The sequence below is a fragment of the Thunnus albacares genome, chromosome 8 (assembly GCF_914725855.1).
Source record: "Thunnus albacares chromosome 8, fThuAlb1.1, whole genome shotgun sequence".
NCBI classification, from domain to species: Eukaryota; Metazoa; Chordata; class Actinopteri; order Scombriformes; family Scombridae; genus Thunnus; species Thunnus albacares.
Window position 1 is genome coordinate 8,665,069 of NC_058113.1, and position 20,560 is coordinate 8,685,628.

Here is a 20,560-nt window from a genome sequence, read left to right on the forward strand (position 1 = left end):
CATTAATTCAATTTGATGTCAGTACAACAATCAACAGCTGGCCCGGCAGGCACTATATTTAGCTGGAAATTGTGCACACTTCAAAACACAGAATTATTTTTGTCCAGTTGCTGCCACCAATAATTCTACATCACCTGAAATCCTTCTATCGACTCATTCTGTTTGCAGCATCAGCTGGAGTGTGCTCTGCTGGGTCTGGGTCAGTTCCAAAACACACTGGATGAGCTGCACACATGGCTGGCCCGCACCGCTGAACAACTGCAGGGCAGCCAGCCAATCAGCATCGACCTGCAGGCCTGTGAAATAGAGCTGGCTAAACACAAGGTTGGTGGTGGCCTAATTACAGTAATATATAATGATTAACAGTTCAAAATAAGCCATTGGAAATGTCAGACGTAAGTTCTGAGGTAACAGAACTCTTTCAGACTCTGAAGGTCTCAGAAAACAGTAAATCCTGTAACTCAGACCTTCACATTGAACTGTGGGTTTATCTGCTAGATAACACTGAACACTTAGCCTTGAATGAATAACAGGCCTCTGTCTTCTGAAAGTGAAGTGTAAATCTTTGTGTCCACCAGCATCTGTAGCCCATGTATTATTCCTGCTCGCTGTTAATGAACTTTTAACAGCACTATAGTATTAACACTACAAACTGCTAGAATTGTCTGATAATAATGTCTTTGACTGAACTGTGAGACACAACTATGAGCAGAAAACACTTAGATCCATGCAATACTTGAACATGAATTTAACTGACACAGATATGATTAATCTGCTTTTAACTTCATAATGCTTCTTTTTTCTCAAAGGTCTTGCATAATGATGTCATGTCCCATGCCCGCACGATGGAGTCCCTGAACCAGGCAGGCAGGGGGCTGCTGGAGGTTGGGTCTGGGGACAGCTCACACGGTCTACAGTCTCAACTGGAGCAACTCAATGAAAGCTGGGAGTTTGTCCGCTGTGAGACCGAACGCAGGCAGCTGGAATTAGAGAACAGACTCAGTCAGGTAAAGATAAAAGAAAAAGATCCATTATTTTCTTTAAGTTGTGGCAAGAGTGATTATTAGATGATTAGTTATGCTGTATTTTATGTTTCATTATCACTGTAGCACGGCGCCCTCTTGTGGTGATTGTAAAGATGAACATACAGGTGTGTGGGTGTGAGTCCAGATTTGAACTTGTGGCATTTACTGTCAAAAAGGGAGGCAAAGCTCTATTAAATTACAGGGATAAAAGGACTGGAGCATGCTAATTAATTTGCAGTCCAATTTTGACCCTAATGTGTCTTCATCAGAGTCAAAATGGGCAAATACATACAGTACAAAGTCAATCTAGAATAGATGTACAAATGTCATTGGATAGTTGGTTGAACACGGTTTTAAATCTATTGGATAGTGAATCCAAGGACGGGAATTGCAAAAATATTTGGCAAAAGAATTTAAAAAACATGTCTTACATATCTATAACTAACAATGTATTATAATTACCAAATAATATTTTGTCAATATCCAGTCACTGCTCCACTTCTGCACAAATAAAATATGATAAAAAGTTTAATGGCAAATTATGTTAAAAGATATAATTTTTCCCATAACTGAGGTTGTAGTGAACTGACACATTTGTCATCACAGCAGATTTTATATTCATTCTGTTGTTTTTTTAATGCAGGTGCAAGATGTTACAATGGAGATTCAGGACCTTCTGCAGTGGCTGGAGAGCACAGACCTGAGACTCTCGTCCTTCAAAACCATGTGGGGTATGCCAGACTCTGCCGCTGAAAGGCTCAACGCACACTTGGTGAGACTGATCAGACTTAGACTTAGACTTAACTGTAGACTTAACTGTAAACATCAAAAAGTCACACAAGAAATGTAACAATTTTATCCCATTTAAAAATTATATCCTCCCTATGAACCAATTTTCCTGACTCTCCTCGCCCATGATAGGAGTTGTGCAATGAGATGGAGTCAAAGCTCCACGCCTACACAGATGTGAAGAATGCCATCCACAGGATGCTGGAAAGAAGCAATGTTGTGCGGGGCTCGAGCACTGAACACAGCATGTCTATTCTTGAACAGAAATGGGCATCTGTTTACAGCAAAGTCCAGGAGCGAAAGGTTATTTAACTCTTCATAATCGTCATGTGTTACCTCTGTTAAGTTTGTTTTTAGTTCCAGCCTGTTTTTGTTGTGAATACAGTAAATTATTATACCAGCGTGACATACTGTTTCCATAGGCAAAGCTTACCAAAGGATTGAGTCTGGCCAAGGAGTTCCACAGCAATGTCCAGGAACTACTCACTAAGATGACTAAGTGTGAGGAGTCAATTGGACTTCTTCCTGCTCCCAGCTTCGTTCTGGACACAGTTTGTACTCAGCTGCAGGATCACAGAGTAGGTCTTGTTATACCTGTTGTAGTCTCTTTTTCTGCCAGAACATTTGGAAGTATTTATTTTTGATTCATTAAATACTTTATTTGTACAGACACTGGTGAATGAGGTGAACGTTTACGGTGAGAAGAAGATAACTGTGGAAAATGCAGGCTGTAGACTAACAGAACTGAGCAGGAAGGAAGACTGTGATGTTATTCATAACCTAATCATGACAGTCCAGGATCGCTACAAAAAGCTACAGCAACGCACTTCAGAAAGAGGCAGGATGCTGGAGGAGGTCAAAAAGAACGCCAAACAGGTATAAAACTATATCATCTCCAATCTAAATGGATGACCTTCACCATCCTTTTCAAACTGTACATGTACTTCAGTTGTGACTTGTGCCTCTCAGATAAACTTTTGCATAATGTCTGTCTTTATTTCTCATATTTCAGTTTAATGAATCTTGGCGCCTACTAGTGGACTGGATGACGGAGGTAGAACAAACATTAGACACACATAAAGAGATTGCAGTGTCCCACGAGGAGATTAAACAGCAACTGACTGAGCAGAAGGTGCAGTAGGCATCGCAATAACTAGAACTTACATTATACGCTATATGTTTGTGAATGCCTCAGATGCTGATCACTCGTTTTGTAATTAGGAGTTCCAGAAACTGCTGAGATCAAAGCGGCCCATGTACGAGGCCACGCTGAAGAGTGGCCGCAGCCTTCATGAAAGAGCTCAAACCAGCCACGACAGACAGCATGTGGAAAACCTCCTTGCTGAACTCAAAGACACATGGGACACAATCAGTGGCAAGTCTATGGAGAGGTATGGAGCTCTATTAGTGTTGGCAGGTGCACATTCAAATTTCTACCAAATGTAAAAGAAAATCCTTATTTTGAGAATGTACCCAATTTCTTGTTCTGTTTTTCTTTTTGCAGACAACATAAGCTAGAGGAAGCATTGCTCTTCTCAGGCAGATTCACCGATGCTCTCCAGGCCCTGAATGACTGGTTGTATAGGGCAGAGCCACAACTAGCTGAGGATGTTCCTGTCAGTGGAGACAAGGACATGGTCAACAATCTGATTGACAAACACAAGGTATACCCATCATGAATTTTGACTTTTTTGCCCTGATAATTCACAATGTTGAACACATACCACATACATACTGTATACCATAAATTCTACAGCTTCTGCATATACAGTAATTAATATCTGCAATAAAGAAATATGTGTAGATGTATGTGTGTGTGTATATATTTTTGTAGCAGTTTCTTCACAGTGCTATCAGTTAAGGGCAGGTTCTCAGGATGTTTTCTTTCTCTTAGGCATTCCAAAAGGAGCTGGGGAAGCGAGCCGGGTGCATTAGGACCCTGAAGCGCTCTGTGAGGGATCTGACCAGGAGTAGCACAGCTGATGCTCACTGGCTGCAGGAGCAGATGGATGAACTGGAGGGCCGCTGGGAGGCAGTGTGCAAGCTGTCAGTCAGCAAACAGGACAGACTGGAGGTTGCACTTCAGCAGGTAATTCTCACAAATAATAGGACATAACAAAATGTATAGTTTAACTTAAATTCTGACATTTTTGGATTAAGCTGTCAAATACACATTGGCTGATAACTGGCCATTAATAAAAGTAACATTAACCCTTACTTAACCCTTATCTTTGTCTTCGTTCTTGTTAGGCTGAGAAGTTTGATGGTCTTGTCCACTCTTTCATGGAGCGCCTCACTGAGGCAGAGAGAATATTGAAATATGGGGTCATACCAGAGGAGGAGGAAGGTTTGCTTGCCTTCCGCAAACAACACGAGGTCAGTATAACATGATACTTTATCACTCCCTATGGGGAAATTCATTTTTCCTCATCTTATCTGCTTCCATGGAGGTCACAGGTCAGGGTTACAGAACAACATCCTGGGGCTGATAAGGATTCAGTATCTGACTCAAGGGCAGTAAGGCAGGCTGGATATTTGCTGACCCTCATGCTTGAACCCTTTCAACCAATTCACTCTACCATTAGGCTACATTGTTTTTTAACCACAAACCCTTTTAAAACACCCATAAAAATTAATAAATAATGAGCTACATTTTATTTTCATGCCAAGCATCATCATACATGATATTATTTGTGTTAGAAACAAAAGGCTGAATAAATCCTTTCTCTGCCTCTCCGTAGGAGTCAATGGCTGCCTTGCAGGCTCAGGTGGTGGAGTTACAGAACATCCGGTGTCTGGGTGAAGAGATCCTGGCCTCTTGTCACCCAGATTCCATAATCACACTCAAATCTTGGATGAGTGTCACCAAGACCCGCTATGAGGAGGTGAGTGCTTTTGTGACTGCATAATAAACAATACTAAATATTGTTTTCACTAGGGACTAGATACTTCATAAAAAAAAATATTTAGGAAACTGATAGTTGCCATAAGTTAGGTAAATGGAAAAAGTATAAGACTGTGAGACATTGTTTCAATAGCTTTATCAATTTATAAACTGTAAAACAGTGAGGTGTAATTTCCTCCTGCTCCCTGCTGTTTTCTGAGTTAGGTTCAGACATGGGCCCAGCAGCAGGGCCAGAAGATCCAGACCAGCTTGTCAGCACTGGAGGCAGAGAGAGAGGAAGTCCAGAGGTTGTTGGACTGGATCTCCTCTGCAGAGGAAGCCCTCGACCTCAGAGACCAAGAGCCACTGCCTGAGACTATGGAGCAGAACCAAGAACTCATTGAGCAGCACAGGGTACAATTTCTCTACAACAGAATCTTACTGTGCTCTAAGAATGTGTGGGTTTACATGTCACGCTAACACTGATCATTCCTCTCTGCAGGTATTCATGGAGGAGTTGAATAAAAAGTTCCCAGAGGTTGAGCATGCTACAAAATCCTGCAAACACAAAAGCATTTCTAAACAGCAGATTTCCCCCAGCAAACGGCCACTCACAAGTAAGCCACCATGGACAATGCTGTTAACAATATAGTTTATGTTGTGAAAAAAACATTATTGTATTATAAGAACTGACAGCTTGATGACTGGCCCACTGCTGATGATGTGCAGCAGAATCACTTGACTGAGCTGATCCCAGATTCCAATGTTTGTCCATTCAGAGAGGAGGAGCACTCTGAAGCTGCAGCCTGCTGCACCGATTCCTCTGGAGCACCTTGACCCCCAGACTCCACAGCTCAGTCAGCTGGTCAGTCGCTGGCAGAAACTTTGGCTGCTGGCTGTAGCGAGACAAAGCCGTCTGGAACAACACCAGCAAACACTCAAAGAGGTTATTGTGCCTTAAAAATGTCACTGTAGAAATTTTAACAGAGGTTTCATTAGAACATGTTTTGTTTGAAATTTACTTCCATAAAACTTAATTTGATGCATTAATTAACATGAATGTTGTGATATTTTTAATTTCTGGACAGATGGAAGAATTTGCAAACTTTGACTTCAATATTTGGCGAAAACGTTACATGCAGTGGATCAGTCATTTGAAGTCTCGGATCTTGGATGTGTTTCGCAGCATCGACCGGGACCAGGATGGACGCATCAGCCAGAAGGAGTTTGTCGACTATGTCCTCGCTTCTAGTGAGACTCACTTGCTGTTGCATTTTGCAATTTGATCGTGAAATGTAAAAGACAGCATCTGAAATGACTTATTAGTTTGGTGTAACTTTAATTTCATATTATTAACATCAACGAAATAAATACATTTTCAGTGTTTATGATAATATTTATATTGTTCCCCATATTCACTTTTTTAAACCAAGTATGCCATGTCTATGTAATTAAGTTAACACTGGCTTGGGATCTCTCCACTGCAGAATTTCCCACCAACTCTCTAGAGATGAATGCGGTGGCAAACATCTTTGACATGAACAGCGACGGCTTCATCGACTACTATGAGTTTGTGAGTGCACTCCATCCAAGCAGAGATCCCTACAGGAAAACATTGGATGTAGACCATATCAATGAGGAGGTATGAACAGTGAGTTCATAAGGATTCATTAGGGTGACTTATTTATTGTGACACTTTTTATGACACTGATTATTATTATGATTATTCTGCCTTCTTTAGGTGAGCCGACAGGTGTCTCAGTGTAACTGTCCCAAGAGGTTCCAAGTGGAGCAAATAAGTGCCAATAGATACAGGGTGAGTCATTTTTACAGACATTAAGCAGCTTTTTATATTTTCTGCTGTATAAACCTGATGTCTGTTTGCGGTTTCTTGGGAAGAATTCTCACAGAATCCTTGTAGACATTCACACAGAAAGTGATATGGTTCACATTTCTGGTTAGTTTGGATAAAAACACCTAGGTGATTGGAATAAGCAGGCCCCAGAGAAAAATTATGGAAACATCAGTGATGTCTTGAAGATGTGGTGTGAAGGTGCCAAAACAGAGAGGTCTGCCTAAACTCAAAGTATTGTCTGTTTTCTGCAGTTTGGAGATTCCCAACAGTTGCGGATGGTTCGGATCCTGCGTAGCACGCTGATGGTCAGGGTGGGAGGAGGCTGGACTGCTCTAGATGAGTTCCTGGTTAAAAATGATCCCTGCAGAGGTCAATACAATACACCTAACTATACTGTTCTTAATAACACACTTAACACTTTTTTAAGATCAAGCTATTTACTGTAAATATGACAAGCCCTCAGTAGTCACGACCGACAGCGATAGAATGTACTAATAATCTTGATGGATGCATCTATAAAAACATTTTTACATTTTTTACTGACTTTTATCTGCAACCTTACTTTAATTATTTATACATACAGTGTCTGCTGGCTGTTATTAGAGGTGTGGCTACTATAAATTACAGGTTTTACAGTGTTCTGTAAAATTCCCCCGCTGTGTCACCAACAGTAAAAGGTCGGACCAACCTGAAGATCAAGGAGAAGTACTTGTCTCCTGCAGGAAGCAGTTCCAAGGGTTTGACTGTCAGCAGGTCCAACTCAAGCCTCAGCCTCTACAGCAGTGCCTCCGCCCCCACCAGCCCTATGACACGCAAGGCAAGCTATAAACTGTATTTTATAACAACTGGCTGCTGTAACATCCTGTTTTCCTTATGAAGATCAACTGTGCAACATACATCATTTTAATATCAAACATTTAAAGATTTGCAGCCTCTACTGGCATCTGTGCTATTTTCACTTTTTTTTTCCACTCTGTCCTTTGTCGGTGTGTTTTTATCACTTTTAATTTACAAGTAGCACATCTTGATTCTGATTCCACTCTTCTAACTGCAAAGTTTAATCTTCACATTAGCTTTACTGGTCAAAATGTTTAATAATTCTATGTAAAGTGAGTGATACAAGGACAGTAGCAACATCCTCAAATTGAGTTTTCTGGAAATTTTGTGAAATTCAAAACACTACATGTAGCAACTTTACAAAACCAATCTAGAATATTTTACCATTAAGACATCTGACTGTAATTAGCTCAACCTGTCTTGCTTTAGGCATTACTGCGCAGGAGTTTCTCAGGTGACCGCTGCATTCGTCCCAGGAGCTCCATAGCTGCTTTGGGATCTGATCTACAGTTTGTCACAACAGGGGAAGGCAACTTTCCCTCACCATCAGGTCAGCCAGTTCACTTAATTCATCTCAGTTACTTAAAAAAATGCATGCTGCAGGATTACACTTGTTTTACTGGATACACAAACATAATAATAATAATAATAATAATAATAATAATAATAATAATAATAATAATAATAATAATAATAATAATAATAATAATAATACATTTAATTTCTACCCCACTTTTCATTCATAGTGAAACTCAAAGTGCTACAGTATTAGAACACACAATAATAGAAACTTGTTACAAACTGAAATGATGAGTTAACCCCGCCCTTTGTTTTCATTCTTTTGCACCCTCTAGACGAAGCTGAGAGGTTACCCACATGATTACCTCTGCCTCTGAGCACCACATGTATGCTGCAGTGCTTAACCCAAACACAGCCTTGAGGCCTCGAAACAGCGACACAGGGGTCAAAAAAACAACGCATCAGTCACATCAGAAAAGCAGACGCTGAAGAAAAATTACAGAAAAGGTCACCAGTGGTGATGCTAAAGGGTCTTTAGCTTTGAGAAATCTGCGTGAAGATAACATGAGGACTATGAGGATGTCAGTCCAGATGCAAGACAAAGATTTTTTTTTGTTGTTACATTTCATACAGTAGTATCTGACTGCGTAGAGAGTAGGAATTGAGATGTTCTGCATGGATACTTAATGCATGATAGCCAGAACCTTGCTTAAATCAGATTTTTTTTTACAGCTTCTGATTCTATTGTGGTTTTGAAGACAAGCCGGATCAGATAGTACCAATGACTGCTATATATAGCATATAATAACTTTTCTTACTTTCTTAGGAATCCAAGCAGGCAATAATGCTCTGTCATAGGTAGTTACAGTATGTGATGTAACTAATTTGGGGGGAATTTACAACTAAAAAACATTTGTACACAGAATGTGTAGATGCTGTTCTGTCTGCCCTGAGCATCCAAAAAACATATATACCAAAACCATAAGTATGTGAGGGTAAAGTATGTTGTCCTTCAACTTTGTGATATTATTAGTTTTTATTTCGTTCCATGAACATGACATTGTTGGCAGGGCCACACTGTTTTTGTCTTTTATCTTTTTTGACACCATGTTATGAGGTAAATATGTAATTTTATTGTCCTGCATTGTAAGGATGTTTTAAACACTGGAGATTGTGTAATGAACAATGCACTGACAGGCCATTGTTGATTTGTAGAGATTATTTTCTCAGGATTGATTTTGCCTTTGGATGTATGTGTTTCTATGGAACATTACTGTGAAAATGTAGATGTGTTGTTTTCTTCATAACGCTCCCTGAGAAAGTTGTTTTTAGCACATTCTTTTCATAAAAAATGCACTTTTCTGTGTCCAACTACTGCAGAGTACGTTCGTTAGTTAAAGGACCAGTGTGTAGGGTTTAGTGGCATCTAGTGGTGTGGTTACATATTGCAACCAACTGAATACCCCTCCCTGACCGCCTTCCAAGTGTGTAGGAGAACCTATAGTGAAAAACGCAAAAGGCCCTCTCTAGAGCCAGTGTTTGGTTTGTCCATTCTGGGCTAATGTAGAAACAGCAACATGGGGGGCTCTGTGGAAGAGGACCCACTCCCTATGTAAATATAAAGGGCTCATTCTAAGATAACACAACTATTCTTATTTTCAAGTGATTATACACTAATTAAAACAAACTTATGAATTATATTCCATTTCTGCTCAGTGAGTTCCACTAGATGCCACTAAAGTCTACACACTGGACCTTTAGGTGGGAAATTTGGCAGTTGTCATGAGTAAGAGAATTACTTTTGAAACACAAACTATAATTCTAGTTTGCGTTTCGTGTTTCTTGAGGGTGGAGGTGATATTGTCTGGTTGAACAATGCAGATTTTATGTGATCTGCCTTTTTTTTCCCCTCATCTTACCTTCCCAACCTCTTTTACCCAAAGCAGTATATTTTAGTTTTTTCTGCCTTCAATGTTGAATATCTCTCATTTTTAATTCTGCCAACTGTCTTAACTTTATTACTCTCCTTTCAAAGGTGTTTAAAAAAAACATAGATGAAACCACATCTGTTTCCTCCAAGTTATACTCATGACCCTGAAGACACCGATGCACAATTTTAGCAAAAAAATACTGAAATACATTTTCCCTGAGAGAGGCTACTGTAGTTCTACCACCAGTCTACTATTGCATAGGCTTTCAGTGTTAACACTGTGCCTGGCTTTTATTCTGTGGTTTCATTGTCAACCAGTTAATACTTCACAATATGTCATCAAGAGTGTAAAGTTACTGTATTTGTATGTGTCAGTTTGTACTAGATCTACCTGAGCTTGAAGACAGTAGCTTATGTACTTAATTGCATTTGGTCTATGCAGTTGTGAAAAGGCTTTTTTAAAATTCTAAATGTTTTTACATGATAAAGTACCTTTTCCTCATGGCCTCAATGTGTTGATGTTTGGAAAAGGTTGACAGTTTGCTGTATTGTAAAAAATATAATAGCCAGATTTCACCACTATTGCTATGCACCCTAATCTTTCTGTACTGTAAATGTTTCTATACCCAGCACTCATTCTGATGTCTAAATTAGGGAAAATGTAGATGAATGTCACTAATAATTTTATGTCCACTTGTACAAAATAAAATCATTTTGTAATAAAATAAAACTATTTGTTGTATTTCTGAACTACTAACTAACAAGACAAAATGAATGTTTCTGGATGTTGAGAAGAGAAAGATTACCATCAAGTCACATTACATTGATGCACCTCAAGTGCATTACATGAAGTAAAAGATGATGTAATCTTTGCAATCATCTGCATATTAAGCTGAACGGGTGCGTCAGCACTCACTATTACAACAGAATGAGGATAAAGGTCAGGTGTACATTGTCTCGTGTTAAGTATCTTATTTAATGATAAATTCTCAATGGCAGTAATTTTATCTGTGGATCCCCAGCTCAAGTTGCCCCCATGCTGACGCTGAACAAATGAATCTTTCAGACTCACTTGCGGCGTACATGCAGTACCAAAAACACAGACATATTTGTTTAAACATGAGCCCAGCAGTTTTGAGAAAGAAAGCAGCGTATTGTACTTCTACGCAAATATTCACCATGTCTCCTCAAGCTTTATCAAGACAACTCTGTCCTATGACTAGACATCGGTGTCTTACAGGCTTACAATAATACATATTTAATATGAAGTAATATTTTTGAGTTTAGCAGAGTTTAGAGGTCATCTAATCAGCAGATATTATTTGAACTGAACAGTAAACATGTATTTGGTGATTTGGATTTTCACACCCCTGGACATACTGTATATCTGTATGTGTCAAGATGACTATATTACCACTCATAAAAGTCATTAGGTGCATGTCGTTTAATATACAGTATATCACATTTTATCTGTGTGCCCTAAATTATATTATTTATATATCTATATTATCTCACAAGTGTATGCATAAATAATATGAATACTTGAAATCCGACCAAGTTTGTTTTAATGCGATTTGAAGTTCCTCTTATGGTTGAACTACAGACTAAAAACACATCCTTAAAGAGTTAAAACGTTTTGTGACACAATGGCCAAAATTTGTGATAATTTATCACATCTCCGAAGATTAATGGTATAATGGCTGATTGCATCTTTTTGTGAAAGACATTGTGACACTGAAATAGCAAAATAAACCTGATTCCCTCTGACATTTCCTTTCTATGTGTAAACAAGCCAGATAGAAATATTATGATATATCTCAATATCAGTCAGCTTACACTGGACAGTGCATGTCACAGACATCACAGAGGGCAGTTTTAAAAAAGCAAATCAAACACCAGTAATTATTTTCTTGTACGAATTAGTTATGTTGACCAGAAGCTTTTTCTGGGACGGGAAAGAACATTTCACAACAAGAAAGATTCATGGTTTAAATGTATTTGTCAAACAACAGTGATTTTTATTTATTGTTTCAAAAGTAATTTGGTTCATAACATTATTATGAGACTTGTTGTTGTTATTCAGGAAGGGGACATGTAGTAACAGTCTCTACAGAGGTGGGTGCAGGGGCACACAACTGAAATACCAGCCAATGAAGTTAGTGCTCAACAGGGGTCATTCATTTGAGCTGGAATTTTTGCAGAACAAAAGCCAGACTGACCCTGACCAAACACCCACTCAGAAAGCACAGAAAGCTGTCCAAAGTCATCTTCTGGTTGGTTAAGCTGGTCACACTTGTCTGCTGCCCAAATGAGAACCCTCATGTTCAGGTAGTGTGGTGGTGTCAGTCTGTTCCTTTCTCTTACTTTCTCCCCAAAATGTTCTAACCTCCCCTTCCTCCATCCGTCCTCTCTCTCCTTTCTCACCTCCCTCTGCCCTTATTCCCTTCCTCCACCCACTCCTGCTGCTGAGGACTTTGATTCCCAGGCTGGACCCTTGGCTCAGCCTTCAGTAGTCACATGACAACAATCCAGAGATCCAGACTGGTAAAGTATAAAGCACTCAACTCAATGTGCATGCATACTCCATACTCAGACACATCATAAGGCCACTGTCCTGTTACGCAGCGTCTCCATCTGAGCAGAGGAAGCCTCGGCATATTTTCCGTTACACTTGTGTAATCTCTCACCACTACTGACTCTGCGCTTCCATTCCCACAAGCAGGTAGGTGGTACTTGGGGCAATTTAGAATGATGAATGGAGGTAATTTAAAATGTTGAAGGAATTTCAGACGGTTTATGAGGTTACGTATTGAGTTGTGCAATCTAATAATGTTACATGAGGAAATTTGTCACATGGAAAATCTAGTTTAGAGTTTTGGAAGCACAAAATAAGGTCTGGCAGGTTTCCCACTGCACTGTATTAGAGATTTTGGCTTGGCTTCAGCGAGTTAATGTCCTCACATAACCCAGTGTTATGAGATGTAGCAGCATTAACCTCTGTAAAGACCACACTGTACAAAATGTATTTTTGATGCTTCTTCAGTCAATATTATAGGCAAATATTTGACATTGTACAATACCATCACAACACCTTAAATTGATAAGTAAGTAAGATTTATTTTAATTTAATTGGCAACATAAACTTAGTTGTGGCAGTCTGCTTTGGTTCCTCCTGCATTCTCAATCTTGTCCAGGCAGCACTAATTCCTCCTGTTTGTACTAGCTGACAACCTTGAAAAGGGCACTGCTGTGACTCTCTGGACAATATTATCACAGATTCATGTGAGCTTGCAGAAGAGCATCCTGATTTACTTGCTGAGAATGTGTCTGCTAACTCCTTAAGTTATTGCAGTTTAATAACATTAAGAATTATTTGTTCAAAAAAAAAAATTATGGCACTCAATGAAAAGTTAAAGGATCACCAGTTATTGCAATCCACTTCACACTCAAATCCAAATTTTGTCAACCTCGTGGCGGCGTTAGATGAAAAGTCAGGAGATTGCCAAAGTCATTAGGACTCATTCTAATACATTAAATATTTATACAGACAATGAATGTCTGAATAAAATTTCATGGCTATCCATGTATGAAGCTTTTTCAGATATTTCATTCTGGTGGGTTCTTGGTCACCTCTTTGAGGCAGGACTCCTCACATACTGTGCATCCTTGGACTTCAGTAATGAAAGCATCTGGTCCTGGAGTGATGGCAGAGGGTTCATGTCTGTGTGATTCTTGACCTAGTGATGCATAGTGCACAGAGCAGTGACGACCCAGCCTTTTTACTGAGCTATAGGGAGGCCATGTTGAAGGAGGTGTTTGGAGGAGGCAACTAGAAACACTGCAAAACTTTAGCAAACCAGCTTCTATCACCACATCCTGTTGGCTGAGCAGAGTTGGTGCTCCTGCTGTTATCTTAAACTATATTTAAAATCTATGTCTATAATCTACGGTATAAATCTACATCACATCACACTGAAAACAAGACATGTTGGCATAGAGTTAGCATAAAACAATTAACATATGTTGTGTATTTTCCTTTAAGCTGACTTAAATTGAAAATCTAAATGGCTGTGCCATGTGTGGAGATGGAACTTGACAGACTGGTCTTTTCAGTTGAGTAACTGTGGCCACAACAAAGATAATTGTGAAACTAGAAATGCATCCAACTGGGCGTATGCAAAAGAACTGCCGACACAGTAATGGGCCAATAGAGGCTTTCCAGGAAATAACTGAGGCAGGGACAGAGAGGAACAAGTGGAACAGAAGGAAACTTTGTGAGGTATTTACAATATCCAGAACATAATCCTGTGTGAGCAGCCTGTGAGTTTAGTTTAAATGAGGGCTGACTCCAAGGTCGTATACTGGTTGGGGGAGGGAAAGGGAAAAGGAGGAGCTATTATTACTCAGACCTCCCTTTCCTCCTTTTGCTGAGCCCCCAGGCGCACAGAGAGCACATGGCTGCATGATTTTGAAACCCCCCTCCAATAGAAAGCTTATCAAAGCGTCATGGCAGCAGAGAACGTGTGCGCCTGTGTAGTCCCGCCCCTGTCAAGTGCAGTGGAGACACGGAAGCAGAATAGGAGCCTGTGGATAATGTGTGTAGGAGAAAAGGGGGAGGGAATGCTAACACACACACGCACACACACACACTTGCGGCTGATGTAACAGAAAACTGTGATCACAATGAAGTGAATGTTTTTGAAAGGAAACGGGAGAGGAGAGCAGTCTCTTCCTGTGTTCTGACAAAGGTAAGATGACATTGGCACGAATGTGTGGTTATATGTATGAGGGAAGTGAGATTATTTGACTGCCGGGTTATCTCAGGAGCATAAGTCTTTCAGCCCAGCTGCTTCTTGTTCTACTACAGTTCCTCCATCTGCTCTCTTTACCATGTAAAGGGATGAAAGTGAAGCAGAATGATCGTACAGGTTTAGATTTTAGATTTATAACTAGAGGAAGAGGAAGTTAAATCCATAATTACGTCACTGCCAGTACTTCTTCATTGTTTCTGAATATGACTAATAATAATTTGTATTTTTTAATAGTTAGACACAAGACATTTTAATTTTAGTATATTTTAGTTATTATTAGTTATATTTTGGTAAGCTTCTTGTTATACAAATTCAAGTAATCCTCTTACACCAATAGATTGCTATCAAATCCTTGGAGTTTCTATTTTTTTTTTGCTAGTGAACATTTTCTTTGACCCTGTTCTATTGATACGAATCAGAAAAAAAACAGTTTCAATAATCTATTCAATAACAACACATATGCTGGTATAGTATGAATAAAATGTTCCTTTTTCTTTGTTTTTAATTGGAGAAAATCCTTCACAATCCCCATTGTGATGTAGTTTTATTTCACAGCATCAGTTGTTTCCCTTTTATGTGTCTGTTTATATTACAACCACATGGTTCTTTTAGTGTCAGTGTGTGAAATGTCAGGCATCTCTTGCTGGATAGTACATGTTAGAGGGATGGAATAAGACACAGAGGAGAGGGGGAGACTAGGAAGGTCAATACCAACCACATGGGCACATGACATTCAACTATGCTATGCTTTTTTCATTTTCTGACACTACATTTTTTTTCATGTAGATCATTTTTGTTGTTATGATGTAGCAAACATCATCTCCAAAACATGTTAACTAGTATTTTTAGTATCCTTTCTTAAGACAGACAAACCTTTTACAAAAAAATGTAGCTAGCCAACTTTTTTATAATTATACTAATAATATTTTTGTGTTGAAATGGCTTTACCATTAAGTAATTTCTTCAAATGTTACTTTTGTCACTGCAAAGCATTCGAAAAATGTATTCACGACCTTTTCTGAGAATTGTATTCTTCCTAGGATATAAAATCTCTGAGGCAGCATTTACATAATCTCGTTATATCCAATTTACATCAAACTAATTTGTTAATAATCTGCCCTATAATCAGCTGGTTTCAACACCTGCTTGTAAGTTAGGTTTAAGTTTGGTTGTGTCCCTCTCTTGGGGGTAGTTTCCTATGTAATTTATTGGTTATGATGCTTTCAAAACTATTCAAGTAAAGTAAAATCCACTTTTGTCTGGCAAACTTAAATTCTACATGTTGTAGGAATAGAATGGACTCCATTCACATAAAATGGAGTCTGATGTGCTGGGCTGAGAAGCTTGAGTCTGGATCTTATAATGATGAGTGAGTCAGCCGGTCCGGATTTGAAAACTTCCCATTGGAAGGGAGCTCCTGGTTTATGCTCTCCTAGGCTTGATCCTCAACTCATGACTCTAGACTTTTCAGGTGTCACTTCCTATTGTTCTTAATCGCATCTTCAGACTTGCAAAATGCAAGCTTTCAACCGGCATGGCAGAAAGCAAGAACACAAAGATAAAAGCAAGAAAAACCAGCAGCCAGCCTGGAGTCTCAGATAAGAGACTGTTTTTAAAGTTTCTGTTTGCCCGCCCAGAAGGTGCTACCTGGCCAATTAACATGCAGGGACTTTACCCTACAATGTATATAATCCAACATGAATCTTGAATTCAAATATTCATGTAAAACATTTAAACATTATTCTGGGATTATTCTGAAAAAGAAAATATGCAGTACATCCATATTTGAGGATAAGAGGAGACTTCTAGACATATATAAATAGAAGTAGGACAAAAAGGCAGTTTTTGGTCTGCATGGGAATGAAAGGGTTTGAGCAACATCACACTACGTAAACTAAATAAATAAATATACATCATATTCATTAAATAGTTGTACTGTATGAAACTGAATAGCTTGTATTCCGCTTCTTAATCTAACCTAACCTAATCTAACCTTTTTTCAAACTGAACTTCCTGTGAATAAACTGTTTTATTTTTCCCGTTTTTTATCATTGTTGTAAGAGTCCTTCAAGTTTTACATTCTACTAATCATACTGGTTTATGTTTATGATCTATTTCAGATTACATACATCTACATTTCCTGATTTACATCCTTCATACCTCCATCATGTCGCTGCTGACTCATGTGTTAGCATGTCTGTTCGGGATGGGCTCCTGGGTGGCCATCAATGGGATGTGGGTGGAGCTCCCCCTGATCGTAAATGAGATCCCAGAGGGCTGGTACCTCCCATCCTACCTCACAGTCCTCATCCAAATGGCCAACATAGGTCCTCTCTTCATCACCCTGATGCACCGCTTCCGCCCAGGAGCGCTGGATGAGCGGCCGGTCGTCTACTGCATCGTGGTGTTGGGGATCATCGCTACATTCCTGCTGGCTTTCTTCTGGAGGCACACGGTGACAATAGGGAGCTTCCAGCATAGTTTGCCCCTGCTGGTGTTAAGCTTTCTGCTTTCAGTGGTGGACTGCACCTCCTCCGTCACCTTCCTGCCTTTCATGATGCGACTGCGTCCCCAGTACCTCACCACATATTTTGCAGGTGAAGGTCTCAGTGGTCTGGTGCCTGCACTGGTGGCTCTGATTCAAGGTGTTGGTGTAGTCCACTGTCAGAATGCCACTTTGTCTGATTCACTAAATGAAACAGCTGACAATTCCACTATAGCTGGCAGTTTTGAGCTAAAAGCCATCTACCAGCCAGCTAAATTCTCTGCTGAGGTCTTTTTCCTGTTCCTCAGTGCCATGATGGTTGTGTGTCTGGTAGCCTTCACCCTACTCAACCGTCACCCAGCTGTGGCTCGGGAGAGAAAGAACGACCTGTATTTCAGTGGTGATCTGGCTCCAGGAAAGAGAGAACAAGGTCTGTCTCTACATGCCCAGACACCAGAGCAGAAGCCTATGATCAGTCCCTTGGACAGGAGTGAACCTCGCAGCTCTTTTGGCACGGGGACATACAGCAACCTCGAGGTGGTGTTCATCTTTGTTGTGCTGGCGTGGGTGAATGCTCTGACCAACGCAGTCCTGCCATCAGTGCAGTCCTACTCTTGTCTGCCTTATGGGAACCAGGCGTACCATCTAGCTGCCACCATGGCAGCTGTCGCTAACCCAGTGGCCTGCTTCATCGCCATGTTTATACCGATAAGGTGACTATGACTACAGAAGCCTTACATTTATGAAAAGATTTTATCCATCTCTTCCAACAACATAGAATTCATGCAACTATTACAGGTCATCAGTAGAGGTCATTCGTTTAAACTCTCATATCAGTGTGTTTTATAAGGCCAAGTGGTCCAGTGTAACTGAAAATATCTAGTTTCACCTTCATACATGGATCTTTATTTCCAGGTCTCTCATCTTCATGGGTTTCTTGACCATGTTTGGGACTGGATTTGGAGCCTACATCATGGCCATGGCTGCTCTGAGTCCCTGTCCTCTGCTGGTCCACAGTTCCTCTGGAACCATCGTCATAGTAAGAATTTTTGTCTTATGAAAAGGGATGAAACACATTTTATTTAGTCTTTGATATATACTACTAGATGTAAGTTAATTTTGGATCACATGTTCTGCCTTTTAAGTAGGGCTAAAACCACACCTTGTAAAAGAATGAGAGTACAACCCAACTGTCATAATTACATGGTGTTTGTAAGATTTCTCATGATTTGGGGTGTGGTGTGATTGGCAGGTTTTGTAATTAAGTCACTCAGTACTAACTGACTTGATTAAGGTTCAACATAGTGCCAACTTGCCAGCTCATGTTTGTGCCATATCAGAGAACACTTTGACATTTCCCTCAAGTAAAGCTGTTATATTGGGGCCCGTTTCACAAAAAAAATGGGAACACCGTTTACATGCAGATTGGAAATGGTGTCAGTGTGCCATTTCACAAATGACTGTCACTTGCAAATTGCAGATAATGCGAGTCCTATTGTCCTCTTGCATGGTCATGCATGGGTCGCAAGTATTGTGTTTCTTTTGATTAGTTAAACATAACAAAATAAATTATACAGGAATTATCACATGTTGGTGGTCACAGCTTGCATGTGCAAATCTGGTGCAACGGCCCCCTATTTCCTTGAATGAAGTTATGTTTCCTCATTGCTGATGTAATCATTGCCAACTTCCCCCCTTTGGTGTCACAAATGCTTTGTTCGTGATAGAAAAACATCGAATGCCACTGAGCAAGCTTATGTGTTGAGGTCAAACCACAACACTTTGCAGTCTTAGTGGTATCTGCATAACAAGGACTGGATGTCTAACATACAATATTCACTTTTTGTCTGCTGCAGGTGCTGGCCTGGATCCTGTTTGTCCTGTCCTTGTCCTATGTGAAGGTCATCATTGGAGTGATTCTGAGAGATGAGGGCCACAGTGCCCTTGTGTGGTGCGGAGCAGTAGTGCAGTTGGGCTCCATGGTTGGCGCTATATCCATGTTCCCATTGGTCAGTGTCTATGGACTTTTCAAGTCAGGTGATGCTTGCAACACTAAGTGTCCAATGTAGTGAGTAAACATGTTTAAGTGTAAAACATTACTGTACAAAAGTGAAATATGATTTGCACTCATTTTAGTAGCACTGAACTCATTGCAGTCAAGCTTTACATATTCAAACTTACTTCAGAGAGGTCGTAGGTGTTTATCTTCAACTGTATTACTCCTTGATGTTTTTAAATAGGTCTGCTCTCCTTAGTGTCAGATGGTAGATTCATGTTTTATACAACTATCTGTATTTATTTGACTTATGGAGTGAGTGCCACACAAGGCTGAAATTCCACCAACATTATCAATGTCTCAATCACCACACAGGACCAGAACTGAATCATATTTTACTGCTGAGTGTATTACAATTCCATCTCAATTCAGAGGTCAAAGCTATTTTACTTGAACTGTTAAAGGTGCAGTGTGTAGAATTTAGTGGCATCTAGCAGAACAGACTTGGCAGAAATGGAATATATTATTCATAAGTATGTTTTAATTATTGTATAATCCAATGAAAATAAGAATTGTTGTGTTTTCATTGCCTTAGAATGAGACCTTTATATCTACATAGGGAGCGGTCCCCCTTCCACAGAGCCCGCCATGTTGCACAGCCATGTTTCCACAGTAACCCAAAACGGACAAACCAAACACTGGCTCTAGAGAAGGCTTGTCACGTTTTTCATGAGTTTCACGGCCACCATAGGTACTCCTACACGCTTGGCAGAGGAGGAGGGGAGCAACCTCACCACCAGATGCCGCTAAATCTTACACACTGGTCCTTTAACATAAATGTGAAAGAAGTGGTTACTGATTTTATTTTTTTTAAGATGATATGGTACTTTTGGCTTTAAAATGTGCCTTAATTTAAAACTCAGAAAGATGTGTGCTTTTTTTGAGCACATGGTTATTTAACATTATAACCTGCTATGTAAATGTGACTGGAGTGGAAAAACTGTTCAACAATACCAAATAAAAACTTGTTTTATTCCTGGAAATCATCTAGAATATACTCCTTATCCTAACCCAGAGGCAGAAGGCATTATGTCATATAATAGAAAGTGTTAAGAGGGCAAAAAGCACAGATGGGGCACTAGGGGGAGACAAAAATAACATAAACCTGTATTAAATGTCTTTTGTGTGTTTTGGTTAACTTGGTATCACTTAGCATAAATCTGCAATATTGCAATAGTTACGCTGTTTTTACTGGTTGCAGCTTTTATTACACAGTAGCTGGAGTTCGTTGGGTTTGACATGCCGAGACAGCTTGTACACAACCCTAAGCCTGTCTGAGCTCATGTGGTATGAGACTGTAATCCATTACCTGGAAGACACTATGTTAGGAGAGGGGACTAACAAATCAACTCCAAAACACAGCATAAAC

At 39.7% G+C, this 20,560-nt stretch overlaps 2 protein-coding genes across 5 annotated transcripts in view; both read left to right on the forward strand.

The window, feature by feature from the left end:
* macf1b (microtubule actin crosslinking factor 1b) overlaps window positions 1–10,596 on the forward strand; it is a 22,060-nt gene extending 11,464 nt beyond the window's left edge. For 2 of the 3 annotated variants that reach the window (XM_044358471.1, XM_044358472.1), the window contains exons 19-40: window positions 169–324; window positions 810–1,007; window positions 1,669–1,797; window positions 1,947–2,117; window positions 2,237–2,392; window positions 2,484–2,690; window positions 2,827–2,946; window positions 3,036–3,205; window positions 3,319–3,478; window positions 3,709–3,903; window positions 4,065–4,190; window positions 4,556–4,699; window positions 4,924–5,112; window positions 5,201–5,315; window positions 5,478–5,644; window positions 5,787–5,949; window positions 6,186–6,340; window positions 6,440–6,514; window positions 6,805–6,922; window positions 7,225–7,370; window positions 7,820–7,940; window positions 8,245–10,596. In XM_044358471.1, the coding sequence (XP_044214406.1) occupies window positions 169–324; window positions 810–1,007; window positions 1,669–1,797; window positions 1,947–2,117; window positions 2,237–2,392; window positions 2,484–2,690; window positions 2,827–2,946; window positions 3,036–3,205; window positions 3,319–3,478; window positions 3,709–3,903; window positions 4,065–4,190; window positions 4,556–4,699; window positions 4,924–5,112; window positions 5,201–5,315; window positions 5,478–5,644; window positions 5,787–5,949; window positions 6,186–6,340; window positions 6,440–6,514; window positions 6,805–6,922; window positions 7,225–7,370; window positions 7,820–7,940; window positions 8,245–8,270 (3,207 nt within the window). In that variant the 3' untranslated portion in view covers window positions 8,271–10,596. Of the gene's footprint in view, window positions 1–168; window positions 325–809; window positions 1,008–1,668; window positions 1,798–1,946; window positions 2,118–2,236; window positions 2,393–2,483; window positions 2,691–2,826; window positions 2,947–3,035; window positions 3,206–3,318; window positions 3,479–3,708; window positions 3,904–4,064; window positions 4,191–4,555; window positions 4,700–4,923; window positions 5,113–5,200; window positions 5,316–5,477; window positions 5,645–5,786; window positions 5,950–6,185; window positions 6,347–6,439; window positions 6,515–6,804; window positions 6,923–7,224; window positions 7,371–7,819; window positions 7,941–8,244 lie in introns of those variants that run through there. The other variant, XM_044358473.1, reaches the window with a different exon arrangement.
* A 1,837-nt stretch (window positions 10,597–12,433) lies between these two features.
* Window positions 12,434–19,666, forward strand: zgc:91890 (solute carrier family 52, riboflavin transporter, member 3-B). 2 transcript variants are annotated; one of them, XM_044359162.1, is made up of 4 exons: window positions 12,434–12,561; window positions 16,771–17,848; window positions 18,051–18,174; window positions 18,992–19,666. In XM_044359162.1, the coding sequence occupies exons 2-4, from the start codon at window positions 16,818–16,820 to the stop codon at window positions 19,202–19,204; spliced, it is 1,368 nt and encodes a 455-aa protein (XP_044215097.1). In that variant the 5' UTR covers window positions 12,434–12,561; window positions 16,771–16,817; the 3' UTR covers window positions 19,205–19,666. The 2 variants fall into 2 exon arrangements, with proteins under 2 accessions (XP_044215097.1, XP_044215096.1); XM_044359161.1 differs by lacking the exon at window positions 12,434–12,561 and adding an exon at window positions 14,297–14,587.
* The last annotated feature ends 894 nt before the right edge of the window (window positions 19,667–20,560 follow it).

Bases quoted from the DNA above. Each gene is read 5' to 3' on its own strand.
- zgc:91890 (XM_044359162.1), top strand. From the start codon at position 16,818: ATGTCGCTGCTGACTCATGTGTTAGCATGTCTGTTCGGGATGGGCTCC. The intron at 17,849-18,050 runs GTGACTATGACT...CTTTATTTCCAG, and splicing joins GCCATGTTTATACCGATAAG to GTCTCTCATCTTCATGGGTT. The intron at 18,175-18,991 runs GTAAGAATTTTT...TGTCTGCTGCAG, and splicing joins CCTCTGGAACCATCGTCATA to GTGCTGGCCTGGATCCTGTT.